General features: G+C 44.3%; 9 protein-coding genes and 1 non-coding gene across 10 annotated transcripts; 5 read left to right on the top strand and 5 right to left on the bottom strand. All coding sequences in view use genetic code 12, as the record gives it.

The window, feature by feature from the left end:
* Nucleotides 1-89: 89 nt before the first annotated feature.
* Nucleotides 90-1,751, bottom strand: HFD1 (Hexadecenal dehydrogenase; the record flags this gene model as incomplete). Its single annotated transcript, XM_006684539.2, has 1 exon — nucleotides 90-1,751. One exon carries the CDS (start codon nucleotides 1,749-1,751, stop codon nucleotides 90-92), a length of 1,662 nt encoding a protein of 553 aa, XP_006684602.1.
* A 1,137-nt stretch (nucleotides 1,752-2,888) lies between these two features.
* Nucleotides 2,889-3,019, bottom strand: PSN45_003155. Its single transcript has one exon. It is a non-coding gene; the product is annotated as a tRNA-Pro (tRNA).
* A 1,356-nt stretch (nucleotides 3,020-4,375) lies between these two features.
* Nucleotides 4,376-5,572, top strand: FDH1_2 (formate dehydrogenase (NAD+); the record flags this gene model as incomplete). The annotated part of the gene is made up of 2 exons (XM_006684797.1): nucleotides 4,376-4,396; nucleotides 4,454-5,572. 2 exons carry the CDS (start codon nucleotides 4,376-4,378, stop codon nucleotides 5,570-5,572), a joined length of 1,140 nt encoding a protein of 379 aa, XP_006684860.1.
* Nucleotides 5,573-5,990: 418 nt separating this feature from the next.
* IDH2 (NAD-dependent isocitrate dehydrogenase) lies at nucleotides 5,991-7,088 on the top strand (the record flags this gene model as incomplete). The annotated part of the gene is made up of 1 exon (XM_006684799.1): nucleotides 5,991-7,088. One exon carries the CDS (start codon nucleotides 5,991-5,993, stop codon nucleotides 7,086-7,088), a length of 1,098 nt encoding a protein of 365 aa, XP_006684862.1.
* Nucleotides 7,089-7,166: 78 nt separating this feature from the next.
* Nucleotides 7,167-7,835, bottom strand: ade5 (Bifunctional purine biosynthetic protein ADE5,7; the record flags this gene model as incomplete). The annotated part of the gene is made up of 1 exon (XM_006684540.1): nucleotides 7,167-7,835. The coding sequence occupies one exon, from the start codon at nucleotides 7,833-7,835 to the stop codon at nucleotides 7,167-7,169; it is 669 nt and encodes a 222-aa protein (XP_006684603.1).
* Nucleotides 7,836-8,599: 764 nt separating this feature from the next.
* EFT2 (translation elongation factor 2) lies at nucleotides 8,600-11,449 on the top strand (the record flags this gene model as incomplete). Its single annotated transcript, XM_006684541.2, has 2 exons — nucleotides 8,600-8,603; nucleotides 8,925-11,449. 2 exons carry the CDS (start codon nucleotides 8,600-8,602, stop codon nucleotides 11,447-11,449), a joined length of 2,529 nt encoding a protein of 842 aa, XP_006684604.2.
* A 1,953-nt stretch (nucleotides 11,450-13,402) lies between these two features.
* Nucleotides 13,403-15,550, top strand: AMO1 (peroxisomal copper amine oxidase; the record flags this gene model as incomplete). The annotated part of the gene is made up of 1 exon (XM_006684543.1): nucleotides 13,403-15,550. One exon carries the CDS (start codon nucleotides 13,403-13,405, stop codon nucleotides 15,548-15,550), a length of 2,148 nt encoding a protein of 715 aa, XP_006684606.1.
* A 124-nt stretch (nucleotides 15,551-15,674) lies between these two features.
* SFM1 (SPOUT methyltransferase) lies at nucleotides 15,675-16,286 on the top strand (the record flags this gene model as incomplete). The annotated part of the gene is made up of 1 exon (XM_006684545.1): nucleotides 15,675-16,286. The coding sequence occupies one exon, from the start codon at nucleotides 15,675-15,677 to the stop codon at nucleotides 16,284-16,286; it is 612 nt and encodes a 203-aa protein (XP_006684608.1).
* Nucleotides 16,287-16,306: 20 nt separating this feature from the next.
* PSN45_003148 (uncharacterized protein) lies at nucleotides 16,307-18,505 on the bottom strand (the record flags this gene model as incomplete). Its single annotated transcript, XM_006684544.2, has 1 exon — nucleotides 16,307-18,505. The coding sequence occupies one exon, from the start codon at nucleotides 18,503-18,505 to the stop codon at nucleotides 16,307-16,309; it is 2,199 nt and encodes a 732-aa protein (XP_006684607.2).
* An 883-nt stretch (nucleotides 18,506-19,388) lies between these two features.
* PSN45_003147 (uncharacterized protein) lies at nucleotides 19,389-21,422 on the bottom strand (the record flags this gene model as incomplete). Its single annotated transcript, XM_066158023.1, has 1 exon — nucleotides 19,389-21,422. The coding sequence occupies one exon, from the start codon at nucleotides 21,420-21,422 to the stop codon at nucleotides 19,389-19,391; it is 2,034 nt and encodes a 677-aa protein (XP_066014120.1).
* Nucleotides 21,423-21,648: the final 226 nt, after the last annotated feature.

Here is a 21,648-nt window from a genome sequence, read left to right as displayed (position 1 = left end):
TATAGTGGCAATAATGGTAAAATATCGATGTCGCGACTACAAATTATCAGCCAAATCAATTTTCTCATTACCTAAATACACTAAATAGACTAAACCCTATTAGCGATTGCGGTATAACCAATGCTGGTGGCAGTGGCAATCGCATCATAGACCTTATAGAATATCGAGGGTCCAGTGGATTTGACATTACCTGTCCTATCAAACCACTCTCTTTGTGGTGCCATTGAGTTCTTGATAAAAGCAGCCTTCTTATCAGAAAATGGTGGATAACGGGACTTCAACAAAAAGTCGTTCCACAAAGCCTGCTCAATGGTAGTTCTTTCATGAGTGAATGCCCTGAAAGAAAAATAGCCGTGGTATGATCCAGTACCGGAGTTACCAATACCTCCAAATGGAGCATTTGGTAAGGCAACGTGTACCAAAGTGTCATTGATAAGAGTACCACCTGAACGAAGGTACGTCAAGATCTGGTCAATTTGAGGATTTGCCCGGCTGGTCTTTCCTCCGGTGAAAATGTACTGTGCTAAAGGACAATCGTGGGATTGAATCACGCTCTTCAAAACAGATGTCAAATCTGAGTACGAGATGATTGGAAGAACCGGACCAAAGTTTTCCTGTCTCATGGTCGAGTCGTTGAACTTGACATTGTCAATGATGGTAGGAGCAATGAACCGGGTCTTTTCATCAGACTGGCCTCCGTAAATGATAGTACCATCTGTCTTCTTGATGGTATCGATCAAAGTTCCAAATGCCCGATCGTGGATCAAATGGGTCCAGTCAGATTCGGAGTCGATTCCAGGAAACATCAACTCCGCTTGTTCCAACAATGCCTTTATCAATTTATCCTTGATAGCGTCGTCCACCAAAAGGTAATCGATGGCTACACACGTCTGGCCGCCATTGCTGAATTTTCCCCACAAGATTCTTTTCGCGACCGTTGCCAACTGCGAGTCTTTGACGTCGTTCAAAACGAACCCAGGAGACTTTCCTCCCAATTCCAAAAGCACCGGAGTCAAGGTCTCGGCCGCCTTCTTAGCCACAATCTTACCAACAACAGTCGATCCTGTGTACATAATCTTGTCAAATTTTTGGTCCAATACCGCCGTGGTCTCAGCAATGGCTCCATTGACCACGTAGAAGATGTCTTCATCCAAGGCATCCTTCAAAAGAGACGTCAACAACAGGGAAAAGTGAGGAGTGGATTCGGGTAATTTCAACACCACGCTGTTTCCCCCGGCAATAGCCCCCACAAGGGACGAAACTGTAAGAAGAAGTGGATAGTTGAATGGAGACATCACCAAAACCACTCCAAACGGAATACGCTCAATGTACACCGGTTGTGTGGCGACATTGATGGTCAAGTCGTGAACCTTCTCGGGCCGGCTCCACTTATGCAACGACGAGATTGTGTGTAAAATCTCGTTCAAGAGCACACACATTTCCAATGACTGAGTTTCAAAAGGTGATCTGTGGAAGTCTTTGGCCAATGCTTCACAAATCAAGTCTTCGTTGTCCTTGATAGCAAAATACACGTTTCTCAATTGGTTTACACGCGATTGAAGAGGGTGGAGTTTGTGGTGTTCATGGAAATTGTTTACCAATTGTTTGACTTTAACGGGAATCTCTTCCACTGGAGTATATTTCAATGGGCTATTGGAGGTGGTGGTCAGGGGAGCCGACGACTTGCCTGACCGGGTGGACCGGGTAGATCCAGTGGAGTGCAATTCTGTTTTCTCTGCTGATGGAGACATTTTATGGTATAGAAAATAGTTATTTTGGGGAATACGGTGCTTTATATCCCACCTCAGGTGCTTGTGAAATCCGAATTTTGGGCTGCGAGTGGGGGCTTGCGCATGCGATTATTTAAGCCATGCGATTAGCTAAGCAATGCGATTATATAAATTACCTATGGGCAATTGTGGGCAAGTGCTGCCAAGGCAGGTCGGTCTACCGGCTGTGAATAGGGGGAATCAGCTGATGTGACCGTCTTAACTTTCAGTTTTAGAATTTACCAACTTTTGGGTTGGTACCGGAGATAAGGTAATCGCACGCTTGGGTTTCTTTCTTCTGCCTTTTTTTCATCAAAGTACAATTGAGGCTACAAAACTCGAACATCGATGGCTTCATACAACAGACTTTAGATCTGCCACCGCTGGGTAGAAATATCTGTATTTTGCAGAACTTTCCTATTACTGATATATGGTTCCATACCTAAAATTAGAGTTCCGCAGCCGAGACGTGGTTGCTGCAGAAAAAGTTATAGATAGCAATTACCAGGCAGCAGAGCCAGGTTTCATATATACACTCTTAACAAAAGTCTTTTGTTCCGGGGCGTAGAACAATGGTTTGCAAAGAGTTGAACTTATAATGCTATTTTTTGCTAATAGTCCTACCCCTGTTGAATTTAACTAATTCCCTACTAAATTCTTCCAGCTGATGGAACTCTCCATTCCCCTTAAATGCGTGGGTTTTAAAGTTGTGGTACGCCCACCACCGCATGGCTGAATAACCGGAACGGTCTTTAGCCACAGTGGGCAGTTCATATACGTATCACCGTGAGCCCGCACAGTAATCTAGGGCTGTCGTGCGAGAAGATCGCGACATTTTGCAACCGCTCACTCGACTTTCCCTTTCTTGAGGTACTTTTGACTTGCTGTAATCGCCAATGTACCATTCATTAACCAACTGGGACGCTAAGTGCGTCGATTTTCGCATAGGTATTTCCAAACTGGCCTCTATTAACGCTTCAAGAGCATCGTTTGGCAAACTAGGGTTCCTTCTAATTTGTAACTTACTCTTCTAAAATTGCATTTAATGTATGTATTTTCCTCAACATTTTCAAGAAAATCATCTTCTAACTCGTCACAAAGATAGCCCATACAAAAAAGGGGGCGAGCTGGGAATTGAACCCAGGGCCTCTCGCATGCTTGTATTTTGGATCTCTAGAAGTACCAAGTTGTGTTGGTGCTTTTAGAGGCCTAAACCCAAAGCGAGAATCATACCACTAGACCACACGCCCGTGCTAGAATCAAAATACCCTCATCAAGTTACCCGGATGCGGGGAGCGCCCGCACTGGTTGTACAAGGGGTACGTGCAGCGCGCGCACTGCCAGGTGTGCGGAATAATGGAAAATTACCACTAGACCACATACCCGCTGCTGAACCTAAAAAGGCCGAATATGTTATATTTTTTAAGCACTGACTTTTTCTTTTGATCTAGATCAACGTTGCTAGTTTCAAAGTTCGATTAAATTATAGGCTTTCCCCTCCCCTACAAACTCATATTTTCAACTCAGACCCAGATAAATAGAGTTATGTTGGTCAGACTTTGCATCTATTTATGATCTCTTGCATCTGTGCTGGTCTCTCTTGCCACACATTATTGTTCCTTCAAAGGCTATCCAGGAAATACAAACTCTCCGATTTTGCACCCTCCAAATTGCAGACAATAGGGCGCTAGTCACATTACAGATAATCTCACCATCTTTTCAAAGTGATGTTGAATCCTGGAATGTACTGGTGTCCCACCTGGTGTCCCTCCTGGTGTAATCAGTGCTGACAAAGGCTGAAGGCATTTCTTTCACTCTCCTGCTGATGCTAAATACTCTCCCTCATATCAAGCTTTTTGCACTAAATTAACTTTCGGACATTGCAGCAACTAGCCCAAAAGACCCTGATGACAAATTATCTTTTGCAGCGTGACTACCGGTCGCTTTGTATTTTCGTTTCGGTTAGTTTCAAGTTATTTGCTAAAAAATTTCTATATAATTCCTTGATTATAAAAGATTTTTCATTATTATTAAGACTATCGAAGTTTAATTCATAGGAGAATCCTAACTCCAGAAATGCGTGAAATTCGCATTTATTCACTCGGCTTGATCTGGCAAAAAAAGTGAGTAGATGGTAGTAAGTCTGTAGTCGTAGCATTTCTAGACAACCCCAAGCCATTACCTTTGCCCCCATCTATTGGGACAATTCCTATGTTCTTCGGCCTCATCATCGTGTTCGCCAAGCAGTTACAAAAAGCAGGTGTCGTGCGCGCCCAATACCGGAATAATAAATGGCTATCTGAGCCGTCAAGCGGGTCATCACCAGCTCATCGACATAGTCGGTGGCAATTCCCCTGCAAGAAACCACCATATACTCAACATCATATAAACCAGTCCCATGTAAGGCCCATCATCGAAATCCTCTAAATCACACGTTTCTAAAGAGTCTAATATCGACCATACTATCATTGGCGGCAGGCCATAAATTTTAGAATTCCCCTCCCGATTAGGCAATGGAAAACGAGCAATTCTATCATCCTCCGAAGAAGTATAAATAGGCCCGCATCCTGCTATTGGATTGCGATAAACTCAAACAAATTCTAATCATGTCTGACACCACTGGAAAAGTATGTGCCTGTTACCTGATCTTAATCAATTGACATAATACTAATTGTATGTTTTAGACTATCACCTGTAAAGCTGCCGTTGCTTGGGAAGCTGGTAAACCTTTAAGCATTGAAGATGTCGAGGTTGCTCCTCCAAAAGCCCATGAAGTTCGTATCAAAATCCTCAATACTGGAGTTTGTCACACTGACGCCTTCACTTTGAGTGGAGTCGATCCTGAAGGAGAGTTCCCTGTGATTTTGGGACACGAAGGTGCTGGGTTGGTGGAAAGTATAGGAGAAGGTGTCACCAGTGTCAAGGTTGGAGACCATGTGGTTGCTCTTTACACTCCCGAATGTAAGGAATGTAAGTTTTGTTTGAGCGGAAAGACCAACTTGTGTGGTAAAATTAGAGCCACTCAAGGTAAAGGAGTGATGCCAGATGGTACTTCTCGGTTCACTTGTAAAGGGAAGTCGTTGTTGCACTTTATGGGATGTTCGACATTTTCCCAGTACACGGTGGTGGCGGATATTTCGGTTGTTGCTGTCAATCCAAAGGCTTCGTTTGAGAAGACCTGTTTGTTGGGATGTGGTATAACCACCGGATACGGAGCTGCCACCATTACTGGTGATGTCCAAGAAGGTGATAATGTCGCGGTGTTTGGTGCTGGATGTGTGGGGTTGTCAGTTGTACAAGGAGCAGCCCAAAGAAAGTGTGGTAAGATCATTGTGGTGGATATCAATGATAAGAAGGAAGAATGGGCCAAGAAGTTTGGTGCTACCCATTTCGTAAACTCTGCCACATTACCTGAAGGTACCACCATTGTGGATAAGTTGATTGAGTTGACCGATGGTGGATGTGATTACACTTTTGACTGTACTGGTAATGTTCATGTCATGAGAAATGCTTTGGAAGCCTGTCATAAAGGATGGGGTACTTCTATCATTATTGGGGTTGCTGCTGCTGGAAGGGAAATTTCCACCAGACCATTCCAATTAGTGACTGGAAGAGTATGGAAAGGTGCTGCTTTTGGAGGGGTTAAGGGAAGAAGTCAATTGCCTGGAATTGTTGATGATTACTTGGAAGGTAAATTGAGAGTTGATGATTTCATTACCCACAGACACTCATTGGACAAAATCAACACTGCTTTTGAAGACATGCACAATGGTGACTGTATTCGTGCTGTGCTTGAGTTATGAAGACTCGAACCTGGGCGTCAAGAAAGAAGTAGGCTTTAATTGCAGTTGACGTGCTAGGCGGTACGACGATGCAAGAGGTTGATAAATAGTTGGTACGGGTGGTGCCATGATTGGAGCTACCACGATTGGAGCTGCCATTTTATGTATATTGATTTAGATTCAATTTCACAAAAAGCATAGACTTTGTAGACTGGACTGGCACGGGCAGAGGCACGTGATCACACATCCCGACCTAGGCAGCTCCGCGACACCCGTGTAGGCCACCGCGAACCCACGCCAGACCAGGAACCGAAAACTCATTTCCCGCACTCCCATTGGACAATCGTTTTTTAACCCTCAACCCTCCAACTCCGAACACAATGAAAAAATCTTTCCCGTTCCCATCTTTTCTTGAATCTTATCCATCACATTTAAAATCATGTTCAGACAATTAACCAGAAGATCCGCCGTGATCCCTCAGTTTACCAGATCCTATATCCCCGGTCAATTCACTGGTGCCAAGAAGGCCAACGGTAAATATACCGTCACTTTAATCGAAGGTGACGGAATCGGCCCCGAAATCTCTGAAGCTGTCAAAGAGATTTATGCCGCTGCTGACGTCCCAATCGAATGGGAACCTGTTGATGTCACTCCTTTGTTGATTGATGGTAAGACCACATTACCCCAACCTGCCGTCGATTCGGTCAACAAAAACTTGGTTGCCTTAAAAGGACCTTTGGCTACTCCGGTTGGTAAGGGACATTCTTCTATGAACTTGACCTTAAGAAGAACCTTCAACTTGTTTGCCAACGTCAGACCTTGTCAGAGTGTTCAAGGTTTCGAAACCCCATACAAGAATGTCGACACCGTGTTGATCAGAGAAAACACCGAAGGTGAATACTCGGGTATTGAACACACCATTGTTCCCGGTGTGGTCCAGTCGATCAAGTTGATCACCAAGCCAGCGTCTGAAAAAGTCATCAGATACGCCTTTGAATACGCCAAGAGTGTCAACAAGCCTCACGTGTTGGTGGTCCACAAGGCTTCAATCATGAAGTTATCTGATGGATTATTCGTTGAAACGGCTAAGGAAGTGGGTAAGGAATACCCAGATGTTTCTTTGGACTATGAATTGTTGGACAACACCTCCTTGAAGTTGGCCTCCGACCCAAGTGACTACAAGAACATTGTGATGGTGATGCCTAACTTGTACGGTGATATCATGTCTGATTTGTCCTCTGGTTTGATTGGAGGTTTGGGTTTGACTCCCTCTGCCAACATGGGTAACACCGTGTCTATCTTTGAAGCCGTCCATGGTTCTGCCCCAGATATTGCCGGTAAGGGATTGGCCAACCCAACTGCTCTTTTGTTGTCTTCGGTCATGATGTTGAGACACATGTCTTTGAACGATTACGCCGATAAGATCGATGCTGCTGTCAAGAAGACCATTGCCTCTGGTCCTGCTAACAGAACCGGTGACTTGAGAGGAACAGCTTCTACTCAACACTTTACTGCGCAAGTCATCAGCAACTTGTAATAGAGATACATTTTTTATTTTACCATTATTTAACTGAATAATCTTATTCTTAAGGTTTTTTGACCGTTTTAAAATCTTCTATAATTCTTTCAACACCATGTTGGTGCCTTCCACAATGGCTATGTGTTCTAAGTCATGTACTCGTTTCTCGTATTCCTCCAAAGTCTCTTGTGGCTTCCCCACCTCCAAACGCTTCACCAATACCGGCTGACCTCTGTCGACCTCAGTTATAACTTTGTGAATCATCACCCCAGCTTCGGCGATTTCTCCTGCCTGGCCAGCCTTCCATGCCCGCTCAATTGCATGGGTTCCGTCAAAGGCTCCTGGTAATGCCGGGTGCAAATTGATGATGGTGATACCGGCTTTTTCTAATGGTTCCAACACTTGTGGTGACAAGATTAACATCCATCCGGCGCATACAATCAAATGAGGTTTGGTGTATTGGGCATCTGGGTTTCCTTCGATGTTGCCATAGATCAATAGATTAGCCAAGTCCACGTTGAATTGGTGGCGTTTTTGTGTACGTTCTTGTGTGTTTTCTTTGGGGATTCCTTTGTAGTAGGTCTTCAACTGGTGGATCGTGGTGGGGATTTGGGCTGCTTGTGCACGCTGGAGACCATACGCACTGGCACTAGAGGAGATCACGTGGGTGATGTTACCGTTTCCAAGACTGTTGGATGCTTGGGCATCGATGAGGGCTTGGAGATTGGACCCAGATCCGGATATTAGTACGGTGATGAGCTTCATGATTAGGTTGACTCTGGAACAATTGGGTGCGAACTTTTGGTTTCGGTGGGCCAAAAGCCGGGTAAGAGTGCCCCAAGAGAATACCCGCCAGTGTGTACGGACCATAAACACCAAGGAACCCGTATAGATAGAAAAGACAAAAAGAGGCCAAACCCGCATTGCACAGCCAAAGGAAGAAGAGAGGTTGTTTTCCATCATTATATAGAACCACATCACCTTTTTGTTGGACTCGAATAGCACCATTTAGGTGTTTTTTTGTAGGCTTTACGGTATCACCAATTGAGAGTTAGCCATTAGAAATTACCATGCTTAAAGTCAGAAAATCTTCAGACGGTAGAAACCATGAGTTTTAGCAGCCTATAATGGACAATTTCAATCACATGAACCATAAAGATACTTTCAGTGTGGATTTTAGTTTAAATTCTTTTTTTGAGTGAAAAAGGCTTTTTGATATGCTCATAAATCAACATTTAGTTAACGAAAATAGGTCAAAGAGCCCCCCCCCCCCCCAATTTCACGCAAATCGATCGCTCGACCTCTTCATTCAAACCAACGTCCCTAAAACATCTCCGAAACCATCCAAATAACCTGTACCACTCTTATCTCCCTCACACGAGTGGGTTATCTCTGCGCTCGTGCTGGCACGGCGTGCGCCGCCCCATTTTCTCATTCGAGTCTCCCTCATGGGAATGAAAATTTTTTCAAAAAATTTTCTCTTCTACCAACTTGTTGTACAACCACTACATAGTAACACTTAATTCAAAATGGGTATGTGTTTTTTTCTCCCGACCATGGGATCCTTAGCCACTGGGATTGTGAGTGGATTTCTGACTTGAAAGACCTTGAAAGTTCCTAACGGAGAATTTCATGGGTTTAGGCGTAAGCGCCCGTTCGTTACTCCCTAAAAAATGGATAGCAGGCATAAGGTGGTTTTGTGGAGGCAATTTGGAGCACAAACAAACTATTGTAGTGCCATGGGGCGGTGTTGGTGCCACTGATGGACGTAGAAACCAGGCAAAGCCAGAAATCAAAGTGACAGATCACTCACGAAACCCTTCAAAAAATAAATGATTACTAACATTGGTGTAGTTGCTTTTACAATTGAACAGATCCGTGACTTGATGGACAAGGTTACCAACGTGCGTAACATGTCTGTCATTGCTCACGTCGATCACGGTAAGTCGACCTTGACCGACTCCTTGGTCCAAAAGGCTGGTATTATTTCTGCTGCTAAGGCCGGTGAAGCTAGATTCACTGATACCAGAAAGGATGAACAAGAAAGAGGTATTACTATCAAGTCCACCGCCATCTCCTTATATGCTGCTATGGAAGAAGATGATGTTAAGGAAATCAAGCAAAAGACCGTTGGTAACTCTTTCTTGATTAACTTGATTGACTCCCCCGGTCACGTTGATTTCTCTTCTGAAGTCACTGCTGCTTTGAGAGTCACTGATGGTGCTTTGGTTGTTGTTGACTGTATCGAAGGTGTGTGTGTGCAAACCGAAACTGTCTTGAGACAATCTTTGGGTGAAAGAATTAAGCCAGTTGTGGTTATCAACAAGATCGACAGAGCTTTGTTGGAATTGCAAGTCACCAAGGAAGATTTGTACCAATCTTTCTCCAGAACTATTGAATCCGTTAACGTGATTATTTCCACCTATGTTGACCCAGTTTTGGGTGACTGTCAAGTCTACCCATACCACGGTACCGTTGCTTTCGCTTCTGGTTTACACGGTTGGGCTTTCACCGTCAGACAATTTGCTACTAGATACTCCAAGAAGTTTGGTGTTGACAGACAAAAGATGATGGAAAGATTGTGGGGTGACTCTTACTTTAACCCAAAGACCAAGAAGTGGACCAACAAGGACAAGGACGCTGATGGAAAGACTTTGGAAAGAGCTTTCAACATGTTCGTTTTGGACCCAATCTTCAGATTGTTTAACGCCATCATGAACTTCAAGAAGGCTGAAATCCCAACCTTGTTGGAAAAGTTGGAAATCAACTTGAAGGGTGACGAAAAGGAATTGGAAGGTAAGGCTTTGTTGAAGGTCGTTATGAGAAAGTTCTTGCCAGCTGCCGAAGCTTTGTTGGAAATGATTGTCATTCACTTGCCATCTCCAGTTACTGCTCAAGCTTACAGAGCTGAAACTTTGTACGAAGGTCCAGCTGATGACTCTTCTTGTCAATCCATTAAGAACTGTGACCCTAAGGGTGACTTGATGGTTTACATCTCCAAGATGGTCCCAACCTCCGATAAGGGTAGATTCTACGCTTTCGGTCGTGTTTTCTCTGGTACCGTGAAATCTGGTCAAAAGGTCAGAATTCAAGGTCCTAACTACCAAGTTGGTAAGAAGGAAGACTTGTTCATCAAGGCTGTTCAAAGAACCGTTTTGATGATGGGTAGATTCGTCGAACCAATCGATGACTGTCCAGCTGGTAACATTGTTGGTTTGGTTGGTATCGATCAATTTTTGTTGAAATCCGGTACTATCACCAACAACGAATCTTCTCACAACATGAAGGTTATGAAGTTCTCTGTCTCCCCAGTTGTGGAAGTTGCCGTTGAAGTTAAGAACGCCAACGATTTGCCAAAATTGGTTGAAGGTTTGAAGAGATTGTCCAAGTCTGACCCATGTGTTTTGACCTACATGTCCGAATCCGGTGAACATATTGTTGCTGGTTCCGGTGAATTGCACTTGGAAATTTGTTTGTCTGATTTGCAAAACGATCACGCTGGTATTCCATTGAAGATCTCCTCCCCAGTTGTTTCTTACAGAGAAACTGTTGAAGGTGAATCCTCCATGGTTGCTTTATCTAAGTCTCCAAACAAGCATAACAGAATCTACGTCAAGGCTCAAGCTTTGGATGAAGAAGTTTCCGTTGATATTGAAAACGGTACCGTCAACCCAAGAGATGATTTCAAGGCTAGAGCCAGAATTTTGGCTGACAAGCACGGATGGGACGTCACTGATGCCAGAAAGATTTGGTGTTTCGGTCCAGATGGTAACGGTCCTAACTTGGTTGTTGACCAAACTAAGGCCGTCCAATACTTGAATGAAATCAAGGATTCCGTGGTTGCTGCTTTCCAATGGGCTACCAAGGAAGGTCCAATCTTTGGTGAAAACTTGAGATCTGTCAGAGTTAACATCTTGGATGTGACTATGCACGCCGATGCTATCCACAGAGGTGGTGGTCAAATCATCCCAACCATGAGAAGAGTCACCTACGCTGCCATGTTGTTGGCTGAACCAGCCATTCAAGAACCAGTGTTTTTGTGTGAAATCCAATGTCCAGAAAACGCCATTGGTGGTATCTACTCGGTTTTGAACAAGAAGAGAGGTCAAGTTATTTCTGAAGAACAAAGACCAGGTACTCCATTGTTTACCATCAAAGCTTACTTGCCAGTTAACGAATCTTTCGGTTTCACCGGTGATTTGAGACAGGCTACTGGTGGTCAAGCTTTCCCTCAAATGATCTTTGACCATTGGGCCGTTTTGGGAGGTGACCCAACTGACCCAACCTCTAAGCCAGGTGCGATTGTTAAAGGAAAGAGAGAACGTGCTGGTATGAAACCAGAAGTTCCAGGTTACCAAGAATACTACGATAAGTTGTAATCTCTTTATGTGACTTGAACCTCTTTTTTATAAGCCAATTGTTTGTTTGTTTGTATAGCCTAATAACATATGATTATTATCAGTTCTCAGTAGTTTGCGATCGGCAATATATTGCGCTTCCCAAAACTGTCTAATGAGCTAACCGGCGTCCTGCACATAACACAGGGCTGACAAGGTGCGGTAAAGTCGGTACGATCCCATCCACATATAAAGTCTTGCAACCGTCAACCCCGGCAACTTACTTATTCCAGTCCAACACCCTTTTTACTCCTGGAAAGAATATCCATATTAATTTAGTGATTATTCCTACTTGTGACAAGGTTTGAATTATAAGTGCTCTTACGTGTTCTGTGTCAGCGAACTCGTATAGCACAAAGTATAATTAGTAATACCAAGACAATTCCATCAAATTTTGTTTTGCGATCCAAAAAACTGCTGAAACCACGAAAAGTTACTATTCTTAACAATTAAGTCACAGTTCCCTTTTACAGCAACATGAGTTCACAAATGCAGTTCACTTCTGTACATTCTGAGACACTCAAGAAGATCCGTTTTTATGATGAGCAAACGGCTGACCACAAATACAAGATGATGCTGGCAGTGGTGTCAGTATTAGTAGTAGGGTTTTATACGTGGCGGTATTTGGTGCTCAGGCATACCCGGCTCACATCTTCTAAGTATGTGGTATCGGGGGTACTCTTGGCCGTGTGGAATTTTTTGATGAGTGTATTTGCGGACAGTCTCGTGCTACGACTCGGAGCTGTGGAGAATTACTACGAGAACATGGAGGCTAGTGCCAGGTCTGGTTCAGAGAGTGAGCTGGAGTTTTTGGCCAGCCACCAATTTTGGGCAAGTGACGTTCGCAGCCTATTGGTAATGATCGAAGGGTTTGTGTTGGTGAAGGTATTTTTGAACACCGGGTGTAGGATGATCGAGCACATCAAAGATAATGTTGATGAAGGCCAGGACCTTGAGAAGGCTCTGAATAGCTCAACAGACCATCAGCATTTAATACCTTCAAAAACCAGAACTTTTGCACCCAGAAAAGTGGCTCGTCATGCGATTTCATTTACCATCATTTTAGCGATAATGACCATGGTTCTTCCCAAGAGCCTCTTACTCAACTCGACATCCACGATTTATTCAACCCCACGCATCACCATCAAATCTGACCATTTATTTTGGTCCATCAGCTCAATTTTCATTTCCACGGCTATAAGCACCGTTTCCGCTTCTGCCCAATATCGAAAAACATGTAGTTTTGCGTTCACTGGCTACTGCATTATTTTATATCAGGGATTAATTGTGATGGCCACCCACGGACAAATGTTTCTATTCCATGATATGGTCCTTAATATGCTCAGCCTGATAGCACACTTGGCAAGCCAAGATTACAAATTTGAAGATCACAACATCAACGTATTCACGTCGATGTTGATGAGTTTCTTCAGCCATATAAACGAAAGTGATTGCTTGCACAGGTTGTGCGGCCAATCAGAGCAAGTGGAGGCAATGGTAAAAGATTTAATTTACTTTAGACATGTTTTTGGCAACTGTTTGACAGTGATGAGCGCATCGGGTTTTGTGCTACTTCCGTTAATTTTGTGGATCATTCTTGTGGAATCAACCACATATGAATACACATAGTTTTTTCAAATACACAACAGAGTTTATTTTGCAACTAGGCAAGTTCCTCTTCAGGAAGGTCAAACAGATGGTATGGTCTGATTGTGGTTTAGGTAATAGTATCCTCCCCAACTACACCGGTGAGTTTTCTTCCGGGAATATTTACCGAATGCGGAAGTTGGCACACCCCCGGGAGGTTTTTACCTATTGCGGCATAGGAAATGATAAGGTGTCGCGGGCAGGGCAGGCAGAGTCAAGATCCCCTATATAAAGGGGACATTTACCTGCTAAATGTTTTTCAACACCAGCCCTAACCCTAGTTAACAAATGGAAAGATTACAACAAGTCGCTTCACAGGTGACCTCCGCGGTGTCTGCTCCTGCGGCCCCTGCTCATCCTTTGGACCCGTTATCCCCTCAAGAGATCAAGTACGTCACTTCGATTGTCAAGGAGAAATACCTGGGTAAAACCCTTAATTTCAACACCGTTACTTTAAGAGAACCTCCAAAGAACCTTTACTACAACTGGAAGGAAAAGAAGGGTCCATTACCTCCTCGTTTGGCCTATTTTGTTGTTATCGAACAGGATGTTACAGCAGTTCAAGAAGGTGTGGTTGATATTCCAACTGGCCAGATCATCCAATTAAAGCAGACTGAAGGTGTGCAACCAATCTTGACCACCAAGGATTTGTCTGATACCGAAGAGATTGTCAGAAATGATCCAAATGTCATTGCTCAAGTTGTACTCTCGGGTTTGGACAAGAGTGAAATGAAGAACATTTACTGTGATTCTTGGACCATTGGATACGATGAAAGATGGGGTGCTTCCAGAAGATTGCAACAAGCGTTGATATACTGGAGAAGCCACGAGGATGATTCTCATTACTCCCATCCCTTGGATTTCTGCCCCATTGTCGATATGAATGCTGGTAAGGTTATCTTTATTGATATTCCTACCAAGAGAAGAAAAGTATCCAAACACAAACACACGGGTTTCCACCCAAGAGATGTTGCTTCTAAGTTCGGAACCAAGGAAAACCCATCTGGTTACAGACAAGATGATACTCCTATCAACATTACTCAACCAAATGGGGTTTCTTTCAACATGCAAGGAAATGTCATGGAATGGTCCAACTTCAAGTTCCACATTGGTTTTAACTACAGGGAAGGTATTGTGTTGAGTGATGTCAACTACAATGACCACGGCAATACCAGGTCTTTGTTCCACAGAATCTCTTTGTCGGAAATGATTGTTCCTTATGGATGTCCCGACTTTCCTCACCAGAGAAAACATGCGTTGGATATTGGTGAATATGGTGCTGGTTACTGTACTAACCCATTATCATTGGGATGTGACTGTAAAGGAGTGATCCATTACTTGGATGCCCATTTTGTCGATAAGTTTGGTGACCCTTCTACCATCAGAAATGCTGTCTGTATCCACGAAGAAGACGATGGGATTTTGTTCAAGCACTCCGACTTCAGAGACGATTTCCAAACCACCATCAACACCAGAGGTAAGAAGTTGATCATCTCTCAAATCTTCACCGCCGCTAACTACGAATACTGTTTATACTGGACCTTGAGACAAGATGGTACCATTAAGTTGGAGGTCAGATTGACCGGGATCTTGAACACCTACATTTGTGACGAAGATGAGGATATTGGACCATGGGGAACCATTGTTTACCCCAAGGTCAATGCCCACAATCACCAGCACTTGTTCTCCTTGAGAATCCACCCTAGAATTGATGGTGAGGGTAACTCTGCCGCCACGTCGGATGCTTGTCCTTCGCCTTATCCAACTGGATCTCCTGAAAACGTCTATGGTAATGGGTTCTATGCAAAGAAAACCGTATTTAAGACCGTCAAGGATTCGTTGACCCAAGCAGAATCAAAGTATGCCAGAACCTGGGACATGTTTAACCCCAAGTCCATCAACAAGTACTCCGGGAAGCCCGCATCTTACAAGTTGGTGTCTACCTTCTGTCCTCCGGTGTTGGCTCAACCCGGCTCATTGGTGAGAAAAAGAGCTCCATGGGCTGAACACACCACACAAGTTGTTCCATACAAAGACGAGGACTTTGGATACGGTACGTTGTATCCATCAGGTGACCATGTTGCTCAATGGAGTGGTGATGGTTTGAGAGGAATGAGAAAGTGGATTGGTGATGGAACCGATAATGTTGAAAACACTGACATTGTGTTTTTCCACACCTTCGGTATCACCCACTTCCCATCCCCAGAAGACTTCCCCGTCATGCCAACTGAGATATTCGACTTGATGTTGAGACCAAGACATATTTTCACAGAAAACCCTGTGCTCGATATCAAGCCTTCGTACTCCAAGATGACTTCAGAAGTCAGAACGGGGGCCAAGGGTTTGGATTCATGTTCTTTGAACGTTGACTCCACTTCCAGATTGGCGTTCAACAAGACATCATCGTCATCTGACTCGTGTTGCTCTAAGAAGTAGTGCAGATGTATATAACAAAGTAATTTGTGAAGAAAAGCGATTTATAGATAATAAAATGAATGGTGAGATAAATTTTGCAGTCAAAGCGAGCGTTCATCGCAATGTGAATTTTCCATCTTGAACCATGAAGTACATAATTGAGCACATGGAACCCGAATTTTCCGAGTGGGTGGTGCTTGAATATACTCAGATAATCAAGGATGTGGGTAAGGAAAACTTGGTCTTAACTTCTCTACCCGCAAATACCACTGAGAAAGATATCCCCCAGCAACTTTTAGACTTGGGTTTGCAATGGACTACACAAGAATGTATTCAAATTGATAACGGCTTGGACCACTCTCGGGTGTGCCTTCTTGATCCAGCAGCAGAAACAGACTTGGTACCTAATGACCAGCAAAAGTTCGATTATTTTGTGTTTGGAGGGATCTTGGGATCTCATCCTAGAATTGACAGAACTGGATTGCTCAGAGATAAGTATGGATTTTCTGGTAGAAGGCTCGGTGAGCTTCAAATGACAACCGACACCGCTGTACGTACCACACAGAGAATCGTCGACAAACAAGTTAAGTTTGAAGATATCAAGTTCATCGATTACCCCGAAATCAAGTTCAACAGGTACGAGTCTACAGAAATGCCCTTCAGGTATATTCTCGACGACACCAATACGCCCATATTACCCAAAGGAATGTTGAAGTTGATCGAAAACGATTGTGATAAAGGTATAGATGACTTTTAAAGTTAAATAATAACATATGGCTAAACGTCTTTGTACATCACTTCTAATGACTTCACCGGTGGGTTGTCTGACAAGAGCAACTCTCCCATGATGAACCCAGCGGTATCCTTGTCTTCAAAATAAGATACGTGTGCACTAATAGCAGATAACAATGAAATGTCGAACATTCCTCTTGGTAAAGAAAAATCTACTCTCCCTTCTTTGTTGAACTTAAGTAACTCCCCCAAGTCTTTTTGCGAAAGCTTCTTCTTAGACTCAGCATCATCTGGGGTTTCAACTGGGTTGGAATCCACAATACCGTTCATGAAGTCACCTAAGGAATTTTGGTCAAATGCCTTTGATTTCTTGTTAAAACTCCAGAGCCAAGTATTGGCCTTAGAGAATCGCTCTTGGAGCTCATCTGTGAGCGTGGACCAGCCTTTGAATGGGGTTTCAAGACCGTCAGCAGCAAAAGGTGCTTCTTGCGCTTTGAAATGAGCGAACCTGGGTTTAATCAAAGGTTCGATTCTATACCCAATTGGATCGCATGGATGGTATAAGTTGTATAAGTTTTTGCACTTGGGAGACGAGTACAGTAAAGATCGGCTCCTTGGATCAAAATCTTTTGGTACATCGCTTCTGTTGACAATATTCTTTTGGCTGATTAACTTGAACACTCCGACGGGACTTCCTACGCAGAATAAAGAATCGACATCGAACAAAAGGTCGGCTGACCGATTTGGCTTGGTTGGCCTCGTATCAAACTGTCTGGAAGCAATGTCAAAGGAAATGGCAGACCCCAAAGAATGGCCCAAGATATGTACTTTCCCTTTGAAGTCGGGATTATTCTCCATATAAAGCTCATATACCCGATTGAGCTCTAGAGTTACCGCTTCAAGAATTTGGTTGAAGTATTTGTTGTCATAATAAAGCAAGATATCCAACGCCACATAACCGACAACGTTACGCAACGGTCTTACGCCTTCCACGTTGATCTGAGAAAGGGTGGGTAGTCTTGGTTCAAGTTTGTCATCGGAAGTACTCACTTTCTCTGGATGAAAGTCAATTCTGTGTCTCCAGGCAATCGGCAACACTTGAATCCGGTTGTTCTTGTCCACATCGGGGTCTTTCGGATCCTTATATGCCAAGTTACGAAACTTCTTGTTCTCTTTGTACACTGTTTTCATGGTGTTTCTCATACTGTTGATATCATGAACAATGTTAATGGCTTCGGCCATGAGACCCAAACCCTGTCCAATCCCGTGGACACAAAGTACTAGGTGATCGGTTTCTCGAGTGGAAGTCTGCTCGGTGGTGGAGTCTTCAAAGTCGTCTTCAATTACCTCTCTCATTTGTTCATTCTGATTGTCCTCTTTGTTCTGTGGTATTTTTCCCAAGAACAAACCGGGTTCTGGAAGAAGGAAGTGATTTGACGAGCTTATCGTGTTTTTCTTGGTGAAGTTGTCAAACATTGATTTCAAATCCGAAGAATAACCTCGCTGGATGGGCTCTACACCCATTAAAGCCACGGAAGAACCATAAAATTGACGAATGATGGGTAGCTGGTAGCTATTTACCATGAATTTGGGGAAAAGAACCGCCTTGTTATCATTGAAATAGACAACTGCTTTCCCGTTTCCAAGTATCACCACATCATCGTGAGACTCTTTGGATTTAAAATCTTCACCAATAGTTTCGTAGAACTTGGAAAAGTCGATATTATTGGGCTTCTGTTTTTGTGGTTGTTCTGCCTGCCTCTTTCGGTCTTCGTCAAATAAATATGGCTTTTTGTCCTTATACCCATTTTCGATTTCTCGGGTGATGTCTTCAGCCAACGGTATACCATCCAGACTAAACCACAATCCCCGACGTGTTTCGTACAGCGGACCTTCCCAATACACTGGGGACAAATGGAGGTTTTCCACGTCTACCTGGAACAACCGGTCTTCACTAACGTAAACTCTAGGTGAAATATCTTCGGACTGTGAATCTCCAAATTTGCGATAGTGGGATTCAATTCGCTTGGAGTCGTAGTCCGAGAACGGTACATACTTCTTGGCATCCTGTGTCTTTTTATACTCGTACCAATCGGGTTTGGTAAGTGGTACGTCTGTGGCATAGTACCATTTGATCTGTGCATTGGGAATGGAATTGTGCAGCAGCAGTTTGGCATAGGCCAAAAGGGCCGATGTGGTGAAGGCCTTAGGCTGGGCAAGTATTCTCGGCGTGCTTCTCCGCATGGAAAGTGCTACAGCGTGATGTAGTTGCCGAAACACGATCATTGTAGGTGATTGGGATGTAAGCAAGTTGACTCAAGGTCAAAATGAAGAGATCGCAAACAGTTCGGTTCGCGTGGATGAGGTGCGGCTTAAACCCAACCAAACAAAATTTGGGCTTTGGTAGGAGGGAAACTTAGGGAAACTGAAGCACTGAGTAGTGTAGAGCGGGGTTTGGTGAGGATGGGGGTGGGTTTAAAAATTGCGTAGAGTGAGGTGATTTCTAAGCTTTCGAAGGTTTCGCAGCCTTTATCAAATCCTACTCCCTTTGTGTGGCTTTCAGGTCTCATTAGAGTTCTACAGCAAGCGCTTGGAATTGGGATTACATTTGTTTGTGCTCTATTACAATCCCTGACACAGCAGGACTGGTCGTCCAAATAATGTCCCACTTCTTTTAAGGTTTGCTCCTGAAATATTCATCTACCGGTTAAAGGGTCATGTTAGGTGTATGATATAGTCAAATATTGCTTCAATAACTTTATTACATAGGTGCAATTAAAACAGATACTATAAAAGTGCAGCAGCACGGCATGGCTGGACTGGTAAGAGAGGTACAACTTTGATAGCTAGTAGGAATGTTTTGTAGATTACCAGTTGTATTCATACTATCTCCATCAAGGTTAAATATTCACTTATTAGGTGAATTTAGCACATGTGTCGACGAATTTATGATTCTCAAATCGATAATTTTTCGCAGCCACTGTTAATTATAATTAGCTAAACTACCATTACAAAAAGTCGGCCACAAGGCGAAAAAGCTAACCATAGCGATACCTAAAAGTGTTTGTATATCATGGATTATTCATATCTATCGTTCTATAAAGTCCTTATAAGTCTGTTAGTTCGACTACGTGTTGCCAGGGTTAGGAAGGTCAATGTGTCCCTCTGGCCAGGTTATCACAGCAGCATTGGAAAAGTCACTGTACCGCTTTGTACCCATGATCTTCTTCCCAATCCGAATGTACAAAGGAATATTACTGTTGTCAGCACTAGCCCCAAGAGACGTCTCAATTAGATTTGACAACTCAGTCGAGTTCTTGAAGAGCTGTTTAAGGTTCACACCGGTGACATTAGTTCCCACGTACCTCTCGATGTCGTTGACGAGAATGGATATTCCATCGTAAGCATCATTGATAGTATTGTTCCAGCTGAGTATACCACTGGAAACATCGAATCCAGTGATTACCGGAGGAAGAACCTTACCACTAGGATCGTTACGACGAAGCGAAGTGTCAGTTTCGGCTATGGCCGCCAACCCCCAGCGGGCTGCACCCGAGAGGAAAAGTCCCAATAAGATGCCTTGGAACATAATCGCAGTAGAACCTCTGGTGCTACACCCAGGAATCAAAAGCATGGCAAGAATATAGTGGTGGACGCGTAAAGTAAGACCAGGGATCATTGACACGGCCACAAGACCCAAGATAAACAGCACGTAGATCACAAGGTACTTCTTGAACTTCCCAGCCTTCCATATTTTGTATGCCTGGATAATCGCACAAGTGGTGATAAGAAGCACAATTCCTCCCACGGCCACCGCACCACCTGCCTGCTCCTTCAAGTCGGCCACCGTGAGCCTGTCGACTGGTAGCCGATCAAAACTGATGTTGTTTAGTACTCCTAGCCAGAAAAACGGGCAGAATAATAAAACACGTTTGAGGTACGAGGTCTTGAAGTTCTCGGGTGCGGTGAGGGTCTGATGGGTAGAAGCTCTCCATAACACATAAAGGATGAAACACGAGGGAAGAAACCGCTCAAGGCCGACGGATATCAACAGAGCGGCTGTTTCTCTATCACTTGAATCCACTTGTACGGGAGGGTCTGTTGCCAACACAATGGTCCAGAATCCCACCGTATTAATAGTCCAGAAAGCAACCATTCCACTGGCCAAATACACTATGGGCACCGCCAACACAATGTTCATCACTAGTACCGGGATTCGGGGGTCGTAGCACTGGTGGGTCAGGCCAGACACCACTTTAAAGAAGAAAGACGCTGGGAAAAACGAATTGAACCCAAGCGAATCGTCAACTCCGTAGTGACCTTTGGCTGATTCGAACCGTGGTTGGCCACCACTTTTATAGGACACACGAGCGCAGCCACCGGTAAGCGGCAGAATCACTCCGGCGTGCACAGCGGCTCCACAAACAAACGAATCGGCTCTGTAGGGGTTTGAGAGCTGGTGTTCAGCAGGAGACAGCGATTTCAAGTCATCTCCACCGCCAATGAAGTAGCCCCGGTACTTGACCCGCTCTGGGCCCATGGGGATCAAGGAGTAGGTCCAGCTCCGGTCACAGAGAGCTGGACACCGTACAAACACGTCGCTCTGGGACGGGTTTGGAACACAATCTTGTGCGTCCATGCCACAAGCACCATTTTTCCCGTGCCAGAACTGGTCCGTACAGCCCAAGGTCCGGACGGGCGTGGTTCCAGCAACATCAACCAACGGCGGGTTCATGAAATACGGGAAGAGAATGCTGTGGATACACAAATACCAAAGGATCAAATAGCCCGTCAAAAGTGCCAATTTACCCTTGAAACTGACCAACCGGTCAAATTTATCGGGGATTTCTTCAAGCCATGCCAGCGCCCGTCCGGTGAATCGCGTGGGAGGGTCATCGGTGGCGGCGCTGGGCCCGTGCCAGAGGGCTGAAATAAAGCGTTTGTATTTGGGGATCTGGGAGCGCTGCAAACGTCTGAGTTCTTGGTCGAGCAACGGATCTTCAGGGAGGTCGGCGGCGGTGATGGCGGGGGATTCGGGGTCGGCGGACGACATATCGTCGGCATCAAACGTTTGTTTGGCGGGTGTATAGGTCAAATTTTGGAGTGGGATATCCTCAGAATAGGGAGTGTCTATACTGTATTTGGGGCTGGGTTGAGACATAATCCGATGAGAACCTTATTAGGAAACACGTCGGGCAATCAGTATTTTGGGAAGTTGCGGTTGCGGTTTCTGCAAGGAATTAATGGGAGAGAATTGGAGTATAGTGTCTATGGGACCATTACACGGAAGTTGTGATGGTTGAAATGGTAATATAGCAGTGCTGGCAAAGGTTCGGCGATAAAATTTTGGGGCCAAGGTCGCGAAACTCGCGGTGGAGCTGGCGATG

This window comes from Yamadazyma tenuis, chromosome 4 (assembly GCF_029203305.1).
Source record: "Yamadazyma tenuis chromosome 4, complete sequence".
In the NCBI taxonomy this organism is placed as follows: Eukaryota; Fungi; Ascomycota; class Pichiomycetes; order Serinales; family Debaryomycetaceae; genus Yamadazyma; species Yamadazyma tenuis.
The sequence above is the reverse complement of the archived record's forward strand: the minus strand, read 5'-3'. Positions and strand labels throughout refer to the sequence as shown.